Genomic DNA, 16,708 nt, shown 5'->3' with positions numbered 1-16,708 from the left:
AAGCTTAGCTTCTCAACAGCCAATCAGAGCCCACTGAGCATGTGAGTGTCACAGACACTTTCCAAGATGGTGACCCCCTGTGACAAGTTTGAAGTCCTGGATCATTGCTGCTATTGACAAGCTCAAACTTTAGCCTCGTGCAATAAGTTCACTATATAAAATAGGACATTTTTTAGCCACATTCATTTTTAGGGTTTACTTCACCTTTAAGTTAACTTGTAGTCAGTTATAGAATGACCTATTCCTAGAAACTTTGCAACTTCATTATTTCCTTTTGTTTTCTATTTGCCTTTCTCTTCTAAATCATTCCAGCTTTCAATTGGGGGTCACTGACCCCAGCAGCTAAAAAACGATTGCTCTGTGAGCAATCAATATTATTACATTGTATTCCTTATCTTTCTATTCCGACCCTCTCCTATTTATTTTTGTATCTTAAATTTAAAACCCTGCCTGGTTGCTAATGTAAACAGCACCCTAGCAACCAGATAGCTGCTCAAACTCCAATTGGAGAGCTGCTGAACAAAAAGCTAAATACCGAAAATCCACAAATAATAGAAAACGAAAACCAATTACAAATTGTCTCAGAATATCCCTCTCTACATTATACTAAAAATGTATTTAAAGGTGAACAACCACTTTAGGTCTTGGGGATAATGAGGACACCAATGACTTGCCTGTATGACTATAAATAAGTTTAATTTCTATTGGTCAAATTGTTATTGCAGAATTTTGTGCATGAGCAAAAGAAGGTACAAAACATGATGTAAGTATATATGTCATCAATATACCAGAACTCAATGTTCTATATATCATTTTGTCCTGTGCAGACCCAGAGACTTTTTAACCCACCCAGGAATCCAAAACCTTGTTTCACTGTTCTTCAAGGTACGGGGAATGGGGGACAAAAACATTTCAACTTGCAGTTTCCAGGTCCCAGGATTGGCCAAGTTCCTTGATAATCAATTACATGACCAATCAGGTGGCGGCAAATATGATGTCATTGCTGATGTCACCTAGTGAGTGTTCATTAGGAAAAGAAATGTCTATGTGGCATTAGTAGTATTGTATTGACCCAAAAACATGACATCTAAGGACTTGCAATTCTAGTCTTACTTTTTTTTAAGTATATATCAGTTGTCTTGAGAAAAAGACAGTTTTTGCTTAACCTATAATACCACTTCTGCGCAGTATTTAATAGTCCCAAGTAAACGCAAGCCTCCTATTGGGAATGTTCGAAATTATTACATTTTTTTCCAAGTTTAAATTATCTAACCACAGTCTTCTTTCTCTGCCAGTATTTTCTTCTGCAGTTTTTTTTGGGAATAAAGAGCTTATTAAATCAGGATTCGACTCTTTAGTGAGGTCATATTCTTTAAAACCATTTGTTGTGTGTCATCGTTGTGGGTAATGGCTGATATTAATCATCCCGTCCCTCTGATTTTATTGGAATTCACAGTGAGTGGTCAATAAAATAACATTAATTTATGCGGGGAGCACTGGAGTATATAAAAAAGGAATTAAATTAATGCCACAGTCTGCTATAGACATTATTTATTTTAGTTTTTATATAATTCCAATCAGTGTTGAATAGGTTCTTACTAAATATGAATATCTAGAATCTCAGCTGCCATAAAGCAGGACAGGACTGCTGCTTACAATGGGGATCAGATAGGATCTGTGCAGCCACTGGGACAGAATGTTCTGTTATACAGATAGCTAGAATCTCAGCTGCCATAAAGCAGGACAGGACTGCTGCTTACAATGGGGATCAGATAGGATCTGTGCAGCCACTGGGACAGAATGTTCTGTTATACAGATAGCTAAAATCTCAGCTGCCATAAAGCAGGACAGGACTGCTGCTTACAATGGGGATCAGATAGGATCTGTGCAGCCACTGGGACAGAATGTTCTGTTATACAGATAGCTAGAATCTCAGCTGCCATAAAGCAGGACAGGACTGCTGCTTACAATGAGGATCAGATAGGATCTGTGCAGCCACTGGGACAGAATGTTCTGTTATACAGATAGCTAGAATCTCAGCTGCCATAAAGCAGGACAGGACTGCTGCTTACAATGGGGATCAGATAGGATCTGTGCAGTCACTGGGACAGAATGTTCTGTTATACAGATAGCTAGAATCTCAGCTGCCATAAAGCAGGACAGGACTGCTGCTTACAATGGGGATCAGATAGGATCTGTGCAGCCACTGGGACAGAATGCTCTGTTATACAGATAGCTAGAATCTCAGCTGCCATAAAGCAGGACAGGACTGCTGCTTACAATGGAGATCAGATAGGATCTGTGCAGCCACTGGGACAGAATGTTCTGTTATACAGATAGCTAGAATCTCAGCTGCCATAAAGCAGGACAGGACTGCTGCTTACAATGGGGATCAGATAGGATCTGTGCAGCCACTGGGACAGAATGTTCTGTTATACAGATAGCTAGAATCTCAGCTGCCATAAAGCAGGACAGGACTGCTGCTTACAATGGGGATCAGATAGGATCTGTGCAGCCACTGGGACAGAATGTTCTGTTATACAGATAGCTAGAATCTCAGCTGCCATAAAGCAGGACAGGACTGCTGCTTACATTGGGGATCAGATAGGATCTGTGCAGCCAAAATAATCTCTATTTATATTTTCGTATTAGTGTAAGATGCCATTCTTTTTATGATTTAAAAAGATCCTCTATAGACTCAACAGCGCCCCCAGTGGTCAGATTTATCAGACATCACAATGTTTGCAGGATTTCAACAAATTGCAACTTTGGAACTTTGGGAAATGCCCAAATCTTCTACCCTTCGAGGTTATGAGAATTTCAAGCAGAGCGACTTCCCCCTTTTTAGCAAATAAAAGTAAATATGACTTCATGTATTATTATTCTCAGATGATAGAAGGTCTGTATAAATATATATATTTTATGTCACTGAAAATGCCTGGAATAGACCCAACGAAGCAGCATTGGACTCATTAGGAACAGACACTCGGAGCTGAGCAAAACCTGTTTTCTTTGCAAACGCCCATTAAATTGACCTTAAAACTCTTATAAGCTGTCAAATCTTTATGCAGATGTATCAATCACCCCAATATAACATCCCAGTGTCCCCGACTTTCCCTGACTCTGGTCCTTGGTGGGATCGGACTTTTTCTTTTTTTTTTTACTTTTTCATACGCAATTGAGATGAATGTTTGGCTGACAAGAAAGAGACTGCTCTGTTTTAGTAAACCCATGGTTGGTATGGGATCCATTATCTGGAAACCAGTCAAATAATCCACATTTTTTTTATGAATAATGTCCTTTTTCTGTGTAATAATAAAACAGTCGCTTGTACTTGATCCCAACTAAGATATAATTAATCCTTATTGGAAGCAAAACCAGCCTATTGGGTTTCTTTAATATTTATATGATTTTATAGTAGACTTAAGGTATGGAGATCCTAATAACGGAAAGATCCCTTAACTAAAAAAACATAGGTCCTGAGCGTTCTGGATAACAGGTCCCATATCTGTATAAAGCTTGCCCTAGACTTACTAGCAACTGCTTCTAAACTACTGTATGTGCAACCTTTGGGGTATTCCAGGACACCTGCCCCATGCTTTGTGCATGAACCCCAATATCTTCATAGGGAATTATTTAATATTTTCTCCCCAAAGAAAAGTCACAAGTGTTGGATGAAACCATAAAAAAGAAATGCCTATTATTTTTATTAAAGGAATGTGAATATGTGGCTGATTTAATGCACAGCCGCTCCGTGCACAAGGTCCATGAATTTAATTAAGGGAAATTTAAAGTGAAACTAGATACTTACATAGAAATCCTGCCAACCCATTTTCTCTTTGATGCCGCTGCGTACAGATGTTGCACTGCTACATTCAGCTAAAGATGCACGAAACAGGACGGGGTTCCCACAAGCATTTGGTTCTCACTTTTGTATACTTTGGGACCTGCTGCCTTTCACACAGTTATTTCTCATATACAAGTATAAGAAAAATATTCTTTTGGAAATCTACTAAAATATTATTTTGCCAAAAAAAACTCAATGTACATATTGTATATATGCACCAACCAGTCACAGACAACTCAGTGACTTCTAATATCCTTATCATTTACAGTAGGGGGTACATTATCCCTTATAATACATGAGTGATACTCAGAGTTCCCTGTATAACTCAGCCTGCAGCCTTGTGCCTTTATATGGTCACATAACCCCTCAGTGACTTCTAATATCCTTATCATTTACAGTAGGGGGTACATTATCCCTTATAATACATGAGTGATACTCAGAGTTCCCTGTATAACTCAGCCTGCAGCCTTGTGCCTTTATATGGTCACAGAACAACCCCTCAGTGACTTCTAATATCCTTATCATTTACAGTAGGGGGTACATTATCCCTTATAATACGTGAGTGATACTCAGAGTTCCCTGTATAACTCAGCCTGCAGCCTTGTGCCTTTATATGGTCACAGAATCCCTCATGGGTTGCCCCATTTAGGTAGAAACACCCACATATAAAGGTTATTTACGTGGATATAGAGGGCTATTTAGAAGTATACAACTTGCTGCAGTTCAGTAATTAACAAGATGCTTTATGTAATTATTCCAACTCTTGTAAATAAGTAAAGGTTAATAGATAATTATCATTAGTGGAGCCATTATGATCCTTATTTGAGTGTAAGACAGAGAGAATCCTATTATCATTGCTATAAAGAGGTTTAGGAATTTGTATTTAGGAGAGTTTAATTAGCCGCTGCTCCTGCAGATGGTCGGATGAATGTGTGGCACTGCATTGTGTTGGACTGTGTTACTGGGGCTCCTAACAACAAGACAAAAAAAACTCATTCATCACTTTCTGTAACTTCAGGATCAACAGATTCCAAGAACAGCAAATATTTAAAGAAATCCCTGATGGTAACATCAGTCTCCAGTGACAAGTCGCCCTGCTGGGATTTCCAAAAGGGGGAAAAAGCAGATATCCAGTCATTGAGACTATACTATATATACTATACTATAACATCTAGGGTTTCATTAGGCCAGGTCACTCTATATCTAATAGTGGTAAGTCTGAAGTGAGTGCACTTGAAAACATCCCCCCACTTATCTACTCATGATCTTAGTAATATCTGCAAGAGGATGAGATGTTATCAGCGAGCTGGAGACTATTCTTCTGCTCTTCTTTCTTCCAGTCCAGACCAGAATTCTATTCCACTGAATGCAAGTTCTATGTTTATGGTCTTTGCTTAGACCCAAAAGTGAATTTTAAAAAAGGCTGAGCCTCCTTAATCTGAAACGAATAAACGTTCAACTACAAACAGAACAGGGGCACTGTATATATCTGATGTGTGTTCTGGGGTATTATACATGGAATTGGCACTGTATTTATCTGCTGTGTGTTCTGGGTATTATACATGGAATTGGCACTGTATTTATCTGCTGTGTGTTCTGGGGTATTATACATGGAATTGGCACTGTATTTATCTGCCGTGTGTTCTGGGGTATTATACATGGAATTGGCACTGTATTTATCTGCTGTGTGTTCTGGGGTATTATACATGGAATTGGCACTGTATATATCTGATGTGTGTTCTGGGGTATTATACATGGAATTGGCACTGTATTTATCTGCTGTGTGTTCTGGGTATTATACATGGAATTGGCACTGTATTTATCTGCTGTGTGTTCTGGGGTATTATACATGGAATTGGCACTGTATTTATCTGCCGTGTGTTCTGGGGTATTATACATGGAATTGGCACTGTATTTATCTGCTGTGTGTTCTGGGGTATTATACATGGAATTGGCACTGTATTTATCTGCTGTGTGTTCTGGGGTATTATACATGGAATTGGCACTGTATTTATCCTGCTGTGTGTTCTGGGGTATTATACATGGAATTGGCACTGTATTTATCCTGCTGTGTGTTCTGGGGTATTATACATGGAATTGGCACTGTATTTATCCTGCTGTGTGTTCTGGGGTATTATACATGGAATTGGCACTGTATTTATCTGCTGTGTGTTCTGGGGTATTATACATGGAATTGGCACTGTATTTATCTGCTGTGTGTTCTGGGGTATTATACATGGAATTGGTACTGTATTTATCTGCTGTGTGTTCTGGGGTATTATACATGGAATTGGCACTGTATTTATCTGCTGTGTGTTCTGGGGTATTATACATGGAATTGGCCCTGTATTTATCTGCTGTGTGTTCTGGGGTATTATACATGGAATTGGCACTGTATTTATCCTGTGTGTTCTGGGGTATTATACATGGAATTGGCCCTGTATTTATCTGCTGTGTGTTCTGGGTATTATACATGGAATTGGCTCTGTATTTATCTGCTGTGTGTTCTGGGTATTATACATGGAATTGGCTCTGTATTTATCTGCTGTGTGTTCTGGGGTATTATACATGGAATTGGCCCTGTATTTATCTGCTGTGTGTTCTGGGGTATTATACATGGAATTGGCACTGTATTTATCTGCTGTGTGTTCTGGGGTATTATACATGGAATTGGCCCTGTATTTATCTGCTGTGTGTTCTGGGGTATTATAAATGGAATTGGCCCTGTATTTATCTGCTGTGTGTTCTGGGGTATTATACATGGAATTGGCACTGTATTTATCCTGTGTGTTCTGGGGTATTATACATGTCTGCTGTGTGTTCTGGGGTATTATACATGGAATTGGTCCTGTATTTATCTGCTGTGTGTTCTGGGATATTATACATGGAATTGGCACTGTATTTATCTGCTGTGTGTTCTGGGGTATTATACATAGAATTGGCACTGTATTTATCTGCTGTGTGTTCTGGGGTATTATACATGGAATGGACACTGTATTTATCTGCTGTGTGTTCTGGGATATTATACATGGAATTGGCACTGTATTTATCTGCTGTGTGTTCTGGGGTATTATACATAGAATTGGCACTGTATTTATCTGCTGTGTGTTCTGGGATATTATACATGGAATTGGCACTGTATTTATCTGCTGTGTGTTCTGGGGTATTATACATGGAATTGGCACTGTATTTATCCTGCTGTGTGTTCTGGGGTATTATACATGGAATTGGCACTGTATTTATCCTGCTGTGTGTTCTGGGGTATTATACATGGAATTGGCACTGTATTTATCTGCTGTGTGTTCTGGGGTATTATACATGGAATTGGCACTGTATTTATCCTGCTGTGTGTTCTGGGGTATTATACATGGAATTGGCACTGTATTTATCCTGCTGTGTGTTCTGGGGTATTATACATGGAATTGGCACTGTATTTATCCTGCTGTGTGTTCTGGGGTATTATACATGGAATTGGCACTGTATTTATCCCACTAAATGGAACTGAGTCTTGTACACCAGGAATATCTGTAGAAAATATAGACCTTCAACCTACTTCTGATTTTTTGGACCCAGTCGGTTAAAAATTATCCAAATATACTTTGGGACAGAATATGTCTGTAATCAAATACGAGAAAACATTTATCTTTTTTTTTAAATTCCTTTAATGTAAAATATGTACAAATGACAATTTCATAAAATAGTATAGAACACCAATATAAAAATATATTGTAGAAACCATTTTATATTTTACCTTTAGCATTTTTTTCATACAAACGTAAAGATGTTTTATTCTTACAATTATAATTATATATATTTATACTTTTATATAAAAAAAAAAGGCAGAATAGAAGAAGGCAAATGCTATATTTATAAATATCTCTGTAGGTTCTGCATACAAAAGAAAATTTGTACATCCACCGACAGTGGGACTACACTGTTGTCATGGGAATCAGATGAGATGGTTGTAACCAGAGGGGGTGTGGGTAGGGGGTCTGGTTGAAATTCCCCAGAATGTAAACACAGTTCATGTAACAAGATGTATCACTGCTTCTCTTTTTTAACTCTTTATTCCATAAGGATTTTCCAGCTGGAACAGCCAGTCCAGAATTTCCCCAGCAAGGAAGATTTCCAAATCAGTTTGTCCCTTTTGGGTCATACCAAGAAGAGTATTTACAATATGGCTGCGTTTTAAGGGGTGTTTTCTTGGTTCTCCTTCCAAATGTGAGTCTTTATGTGGGAGGTTCTTTCCATGACATCATGGTATGATCCAGAATAGTATGCATAGTCCAGTAACTGCAGCACTCTGATGATTATGGTGGTTATCCAATGTTATAATTTTATTGGCTCATTAGCTCATGTAGACAAAAAAGGGCCCTTTATCAAGCCTCATCCTGGTATGATCCAGAATAGGTCACACAGTATAATTACTAGGCGAGGCGAGACACACCGACATGCGAGGAACCCATCATCTAGACTCCTTGTTACAGGCCCCACCAAGAAACATATTATTATATTTCAATATATCACATGGTTTATCTGGATCCATCAAGGCATAACCCACTTAGATATGAGGAACTACTCATGGAACCTTCTTGGGTTCAGAACAATTAAAAATAATTGGTTCCCCTATTCTCCTGCAACAAGACCCCCCAGCAGGTCCCTTTTGAGATCCATTAGTCCGACTTTAACTTCAGTTTTGATATTTATTTAGTTTTTTATGGCATGTGGCATCTAATTAAAGAAAAAACAAAACCCAATCTGAGATCATTGGCAGATGAACCCCAGGGAATTCTGGGGATGGCAGTTGCTTTTTGCCTCCATGGCTCACCAGCTCTCCGGGAGGAATCCAGAAGACGGCTCTTCCAATGATGGACAGTGCGTTGATGCCATGTTTGTTCGCAGAGTGAGGGCCACAGGGCGCCTCATTTGCACACATAACGCTCCACGGTCCTTTCACATTTTTTGCAGGTCACGTAGCAACACCAATGGTATTTACAGTGGCATCTCTCCACCACTTTGTCCATGTACGGGTTGTAGCCCCTCCCACAGCACATTAAATCGCAACTGTCGCTGCCGTTGGATGTTTTATTGCATTGCCTGAAACAGAACAAGGATAATTCATTATTCACATTTACATGTGCAGAACTGGCTCTCTCTATACTACATAGGAACAGTTATGGCCCCACTGTTACGGCTCACCCATATATTAAAGGGCAATTATATTACAGGGTAATTAACATCTGCCACAGCACATAAGGGATCCAGGTACCTTTGTGACTGGTATTGTATCATTTTGGAGTATCAGAAGTGCAGCATTCAAAGGAAGAAATCAGGGATTTAAAGGGTAACTGTACCCAAAGCCTGTTTTTTTACACAATGGTAGAAAATTTAATTCTAAGCAAATTTCCAATAGGCGTTCATCGAAAATGTTCAATGGTTTTAAAATTATTTGTAAAGGTAATTGCTATCGAAAGTAGCATCTTATCTGACTGTTTATATTTGCTGCACTGCTGGTTACACTGTAACAAAAGCAACTGATTCCTTGGAGATGAACTGATACATAGTTACACAACCAGAGAATAGAAATGGATTTCAACAACTGCAACGGCATATGGGATCCGTTATCTGGAAACCCGTTATGCAGAAAGCTCAGAATTACAGAAAGGCCGTCTCCCATAGACTCCATTTTATCCAAATAATCCAAATTTTAAAAAATGATTTCATTTTTCTCTGCAATAATAAAACAGTATCTTGTACTTGATCCCAACTAAGATATAATTAATCCTTATTGGAAGCAAACCCAGCCTATTGTCTTTATTTAATGGTTACATGATTTTCTAATAAACTCAATGAGGCTGATTCACTAAGGGTCGAATATCGAGGGTTAATTAACCCTCGATATTCGACTAGGAATTGAAATCCTTCGACTTCGAATATCGAAGTCGAAGGATTTAGCGCAGATAGTTCGATCAAACAATCGAAGGATTATTCCTTCGATCGAACGATTAAATCCTTCGAATCGAACGATTCGAAGGATTTAATCCAACGATCGAAGGAATATCCTTCGATCAAAAAAAGTTAGCCAAGCCTATGGGGACCTTCCCCATAGGCTAACATTGACTTCGGTAGCTTTTAGCTGCCGAACTAGGGGGTCGAAGTTTTTTTTAAAGAGACAGTACTTTGACTATCGAATGGTCGAATAGTCAAACGATTTTTACTACGAATCCTTCGATTCGAAGTCGTAGTCGTAGTCGAAGGTCGAAGTAGCCCATTCGATGGTCGAAGTAGCCCAAAAAAACCTTCGAAATTTGAAGTTTTTTTACTTCGAATCCTTCACTCGAAGTTAGTGAATCGGCCCCAATGTATGATAATCCAAATTACAGATAGATCTTTTACCCAGAAAACCCCAGGTTCCGAGAATTCTGGATAACCATATAGGAAAGCTTCTTAGAATGACATTTCCTTTCATTGTATAATTAAATTAAAACTGCAAACAGAATGTAAACTAATCTGTTTCCTGGTAATCATGTGACACATTCTATTTCCTTTCTGGCAAGTAACAGCAGTCCTGTTTTGCTTTATGGCAGAGATTCTAGATATATAAGATCAAGCTGATATTAGGTCATGTGAATAACAGTCCTCTGCTTCATTAAATAATCTTAATTGTTTATCAAGCCCCAGAGCCAGAGTCCCTCTAGAGGAGACACTTGGCAGAGAAAAGGGTAGGATCATTCAAAACTGGGTAAGGGGTCCCCTAAAGCAAATAAATTTAAGGTCCGGCTTGTTTGATGACCTCTCCTTCAGATTTCTATACTTAAGAGCTGATTCTCTTTCATAACTGTTCCTAGAGTAGGAATCTACAGGGGAGGCACAATGCATCTACATTTACACATTATCACAAGCACACAGTGAGTCTCACCGCTGACTTTAGTTTTCACCCAGGTAAGTGAAAGGGTGTTCGCTGATTTTTTAAAATGTATTCGTTGTATGGGGCAGAAGTTAAAAGTGTCAGCCCTGAAACAAGAGCTTGAGTTGGGAGAGATATTGAATGAAAGGTACAGTATGTCAGAGGGGGGGATCTCTGCCCCTCACTAATGTAATTATGAGCCGGAAGCCGTTCTTTTCTCAATCGCAGCCCCATTGGGAGCCTTGGGGGGAAAGGGAATATTTGCACATGCTGCAGAGCTGTCAGATTCTTGACTTTCAATAGCAAAATGTTATTAGACCTTGTACGGTTTCCAAAAACATTCTTATTTCAATAGCGTTATCTCCCATCTCTTTTTAACAATTTCCCCCTTCCCTCCGCCGTTCCCTGCAATGTTCCCCGAGTCCTCACATACAGTAACACATTCTAGCAATCGAGCACAAAACTCCTGCCAGCAAGACATTCAATCCCAGTATATTCAAGTACAATAACATGACTACAAACTTGTGCTTCAAGGGGAAATAAACCTTTCAAATGGATCTCTATCTTAGGTAGAACAGGGGGAAAGAGTTGCAAGGGTTACTGTCTGCTCTTATTTCTCCTACATTGTGCATAAAAGCAGCATCTCAAACAGTTGTGCAGCTGCTTCTGTCATTGTTCTAATTTTCAACAATATTGCTACCACCTGTCTGGCACATTAATTATAATGCATTTATTAAGGCAAAAATGGACAAAGGTCACTGCTGTTTTCTTTCCCTTGAATGTTATTTTATGTTTTAACCTAGCACTACCAAGCTCGTGGTGGCCGATTCACTAACTTCGAGTGAAGGATTCAAAGGTAAAAAACTTCGAATTTCAAAGTTTTTTTTGGGCTACTTCGACCATCGAATGGGCTACTTCGACCTTTGACTACGAATCGAAGGATTCGAAGTAAAAATCGTTCGACTATTCGACCATTCGATAGTCGAAGTACTGTCTCTTTAAAAAAAACTTCGACCCCCTAGTTCGGCATCTAAAAGCTACCGAAGTCAATGTTAGCCTATGGGGAAGGTCCCCATAGGCTTGGCTAACTTTTTTTGATCGAAGGATATTCCTTCAATCGTTGGATTAAAATCCTTCGAATCGTTCGATTCGAAGGATTTTATTGTTCGATCGAAGGAATTATCCTTCGATCGTTCGATCGAACTATCTGCGCTAAATCCTTCGACTTCGATATTCGAAGTCGAAGGACTTTAATTCCTAGTCGAATATCGAGGGTTAATTAACCCTCGATATTGGACCCTGCCTTATACCAGATCCAACATACAAGGGAGCGATGAAGTCAAGAACAACAATATCATGATTTAATCTTCACCTTATGTTTCACACCCCTTCCTTTTTAGAATGTAAGCTCTTGCAAACAAGAACCCATGCCTTTTATCTTTTAACATTATGTCATTGTAATAATGTATATCTGCTACAGTGAAGTGTTACTGTTTGTATGGACAACGACAAAGCATTTGTAAAATGGGTTTAACAGCCAGCATAGGTATTCCCTGTACTGAACACAATTCAGCAGGAACAATCCCCTAAATTTGCTCATAGTCTGTACAGAGAGATCCCATAAAACTATGGCAGCATAGGTATTCCCTGTACTAAGCACAATTCAGCAGGAACAGCCCCTAAGTTTGTTCATAGTCTGTACAGAGAGATCCCATAAAACTATGGCAGCATAGGTATTCCCTGTACTAAGCACAATTCAGCAGGAACAGTCCCTAAGTTTGTTCATAGTCTGTACAGAGAGATCCCATAAAACTATGGCAGCATAGGTATTCCCTGTACTAAGCACAATTCAGCAGGAACAGCCCCTAAGTTTGCTCATAGTCTGTACAGAGAGATCCCATAAAACTATGGCAGCATAGGTATTCCCCTGTACTAAGCACAATTCAGCAGGAACAGTCCCTAAGTTTGCTCATAGTCTGTACAGAGAGATCCCATAAAACTATGGCAGCATAGGTATTCCTCTGTACTAAGCACAATTCAGCAGGAACAGTCCCCTAAGTTTGCTCATAGTCTGTACAGAGAGATCCCATAAAACTATGGCAGCATAGGTATTCCCTGTACTAAGCACAATTCAGCAGGAACAGCCCCTAAGTTTGCTCATAGTCTGTACAGAGAGATCCCATAAAACTATGGCAGCTTAGGTATTCCTCTGTACTAAGCACAATTCAGCAGGAACAGTCCCTAAGTTTGTTCATAGTCTGTACAGAGAGATCCCATAAAACTATGGCAGCATAGGTATTCCCTGTACTAAGCACAATTCAGCAGGAACAGCCCCTAAGTTTGCTCATAGTCTGTACAGAGAGATCCCATAAAACTATGGCAGCATAGGTATTCCCTGTACTAAGCACAATTCAGCAGGAACAGCCCCTAAGTTTGCTCATAGTCTGTACAGAGAGATCCCATAAAACTATGGCAGCATAGGTATTCCCTGTACTAAGCACAATTCAGCAGGAACAGTCCCTAAGTTTGCTCATAGTCTGTACAGAGAGATCCCATAAAACTATGGCAGCATAGGTATTCCCTGTACTAAGCACAATTAATGGAATTTAACCAGAGCTTATTAACTGGGAACAATTTCCTTTGAAGAGTCAATGCCCTTTCACACAGGCGCTGGTGTCCTTCAATCTATTGCCAGGGAAGGCTAATCTTTCACTTGCTGATTCACAGATTTATTGATGGGATAAAATGAAAGCTATGCACAAGGCTAATCTCTCAGCACTTCACACTCGCTGTGCCTCTGGCATCTTCCCTTACACTATTGATTAACATGAATTCAGCCTGAGATGTACAAGGAAGGAGCAATGGGGGGGGGGACATTTCAGGCCTACGGAGGGGGCTATATTTAGTAGACTCTGGGGAGAGTTGGCTGTCAAAGAGAATATCAAGTTCATTTCTCCATTAGGGTAACTCTTGGGAAAGGAAACAGTCCCTTTGATATGAAACAGCGCGACGGTAAATCTCCTACGCAAATGATTAAAATATTTTAAACATGGATAACCTGATTAAGGCACGAAAGGGGATCTGCTGGCAAATAGTTACCGACTAAGTACTATTTGTAGTATTTATTAATATAGCAGCTCTGCTGTCAGAGAAAGGGAAATTTATTGTAGTGCTGTGTTAAGTATCAGATGCCATTGGGGCAGTCTAATAAACGAGGAGCTGGAGGGAGATCTGAAGAGCAGTAGTTACAGATTGAAAGAGATATTTAATACCACAAAAACTATAGAGAGTGTTCTTTTAACTCAAAGCATAGCAATGGGCATGATAGTCTCTGTGAAGGGAGTGTGACTGTGGGATAGCAGGTATAGTAGGGAGAGATGTGTCTATAGTAACAGTGGGATAATAGTCTCTGGGAAGGGAGTGTGACTGTGTGATAGCAGGTATAGTAGGGAGAGATGGTGCCTATAGTAACAGTGGGATAATAGTCTCTGGGAAGGGAGTGTGACTGTGGGATAGCAGGTATAGTAGGGAGAGATGGTGTCTATAGTAACAGTGGATAATAGTCTCTGGGAAGGGAGTGTGACTGTGGGATAGCAGGTATAGTAGGGAGAGATGGTGCCTAAAGTAACAGTGGATAATAGTCTCTGGGAAGGGAGTGTGACTGTGGGATAGCAGGTATAGTAGGGAGAGATGGTGCCTAAAGTAACAGTGGATAATAGTCTCTGGGAAGGGAGTGTGACTGTGGGATAGCAGGTATAGTAGGGAGAGATGGTGTCTATAGTAACAGTGGATAATAGTCTCTGGGAAGGGAGTGTGACTGTGGGATAGCAGGTATAGTAGGGAGAGATGGTGCCTATAGTAACAGTGGATAATAGTCTCTGGGAAGGGAGTGTGACTGTGGGATAGCAGGTATAGTAGGGAGAGATGGTGCCTATAGTAACAGTGGGATAATAGTCTCTGGGAAGGGAGTGTGACTGTGGATAGCAGGTATAGTAGGGAGAGATGGTGTCTATAGTAACAGTGGATAATAGTCTCTGGGAAGGGAGTGTGACTGTGGGATAGCAGGTATAGTAGGGAGAGATGGTGTCTATAGTAACAGTGGATAATAGTCTCTGGGAAGGGAGTGTGACTGTGGGATAGCAGGTATAGTAGGGAGAGATGGTGCCTAAAGTAACAGTGGATAATAGTCTCTGGGAAGGGAGTGTGACTGTGGGATAGCAGGTATAGTAGGGAGAGATGGTGCCTATAGTAACAGTGGATAATAGTCTCTGGGAAGGGAGTGTGACTGTGGGATAGCAGGTATAGTAGGGAGAGATGGTGCCTAAAGTAACAGTGGATAATAGTCTCTGGGAAGGGAGTGTGACTGTGGGATAGCAGGTATAGTAGGGAGAGATGGTGTCTATAGTAACAGTGGATAATAGTCTCTGGGAAGGGAGTGTGACTGTGGGATAGCAGGTATAGTAGGGAGAGATGGTGCCTATAGTAACAGTGGATAATAGTCTCTGGGAAGGGAGTGTGACTGTGGGATAGCAGGTATAGTAGGGAGAGATGGTGCCTATAGTAACAGTGGGATAATAGTCTCTGGGAAGGGAGTGTGACTGTGGGATAGCAGGTATAGTAGGGAGAGATGGTGTCTATAGTAACAGTGGATAATAGTCTCTGGGAAGGGAGTGTGACTGTGGGATAGCAGATATAGTAGGGAGAGATGTGTCTATAGTAACAGTGGATAATAGTCTCTGGGAAGGGAGTGTGACTGTGGGATAGCAGGTATAGTAGGGAGAGATGGTGCCTATAGTAACAGTGGATAATAGTCTCTGGGAAGGGAGTGTGACTGTGGGATAGCAGGTATAGTAGGGAGAGATGGTGCCTATAGTAACAGTGGGATAATAGTCTCTGTGAAGGGAGTGTGACTGTGGGATAGCAGGTATAGTAGGGAGAGATGGTGCCTATAGTAACAGTGGGATAATAGTCTCTGTGAAGGGAGTGTGACTGTGGGATAGCAGGTATAGTAGGGGGAGAGATGTGTCTATAGTAACAGTGGGATAATAGTCTCTGGGAAGGGAGTGTGACTGTGGGATAGCAGGTATAGTAGGGAGAGATGGTGCCTAAAGTAACAGTGGATAATAGTCTCTGGGAAGGGAGTGTGACTGTGGGATAGCAGGTATAGTAGGGAGAGATGGTGTCTATAGTAACAGTGGATAATAGTCTCTGGGAAGGGAGTGTGACTGTGGGATAGCTGGTATAGTAGGGAGAGATGTGTCTATAGTAACAGTGGATAATAGTCTCTGGGAAGGGAGTGTGACTGTGGGATAGCAGGTATAGTAGGGAGAGATGGTGCCTATAGTAACAGTGGATAATAGTCTCTGGGAAGGGAGTGTGACTGTGGGATAGCAGGTATAGTAGGGAGAGATGGTGCCTATAGTAACAGTGGGATAATAGTCTCTGGGAAGGGAGTGTGACTGTGGGATAGCAGGTATAGTAGGGAGAGATGGTGTCTATAGTAACAGTGGATAATAGTCTCTGGGAAGGGAGTGTGACTGTGGGATAGCAGGTATAGTAGGGAGAGATGGTGTCTATAGTAACAGTGGATAATAGTCTCTGGGAAGGGAGTGTGACTGTGGGATAGCAGGTATAGTAGGGAGAGATGGTGCCTATAGTAACAGTGGATAATAGTCTCTGGGAAGGGAGTGTGACTGTGGGATAGCAGGTATAGTAGGGAGAGATGGTGCCTATAGTAACAGTGGGATAATAGTCTCTGGGAAGGGAGTGTGACTGTGGGATAGCAGATATAGTAGGGAGAGATGTGTCTATAGTAACAGTGGATAATAGTCTCTGGGAAGGGAGTGTGACTGTGGGATAGCAGGTATAGTAGGGAGAGATGGTGCCTATAGTAACAGTGGATAACAGTCTCTGGGAAGGGAGTGTGACTGTGGGATAGCAGGTATAGTAGGGAG

The 16,708-nt window shown here is 40.5% G+C and overlaps 1 protein-coding gene across 1 annotated transcript in view; it reads right to left on the bottom strand.

Annotated features, from left to right (window-relative positions):
* Window positions 1–7,545: 7,545 nt before the first annotated feature.
* wnt11.L (Wnt family member 11 L homeolog) overlaps window positions 7,546–16,708 on the bottom strand; it is a 48,401-nt gene continuing 39,238 nt past the window's right edge. The window contains exon 6 of the mRNA XM_018247883.2: window positions 7,546–8,944. Coding sequence (XP_018103372.1) covers window positions 8,770–8,944 — 175 coding nt within the window. The 3' untranslated portion in view covers window positions 7,546–8,769. The remainder of the gene's footprint in view (window positions 8,945–16,708) is intronic.

The sequence above is a fragment of the Xenopus laevis genome, chromosome 2L (genome assembly GCF_017654675.1).
Source record: "Xenopus laevis strain J_2021 chromosome 2L, Xenopus_laevis_v10.1, whole genome shotgun sequence".
Classification (NCBI taxonomy): Eukaryota; Metazoa; Chordata; class Amphibia; order Anura; family Pipidae; genus Xenopus; species Xenopus laevis.
The sequence above is the reverse complement of the archived record's forward strand: the minus strand, read 5'-3'. Positions and strand labels throughout refer to the sequence as shown.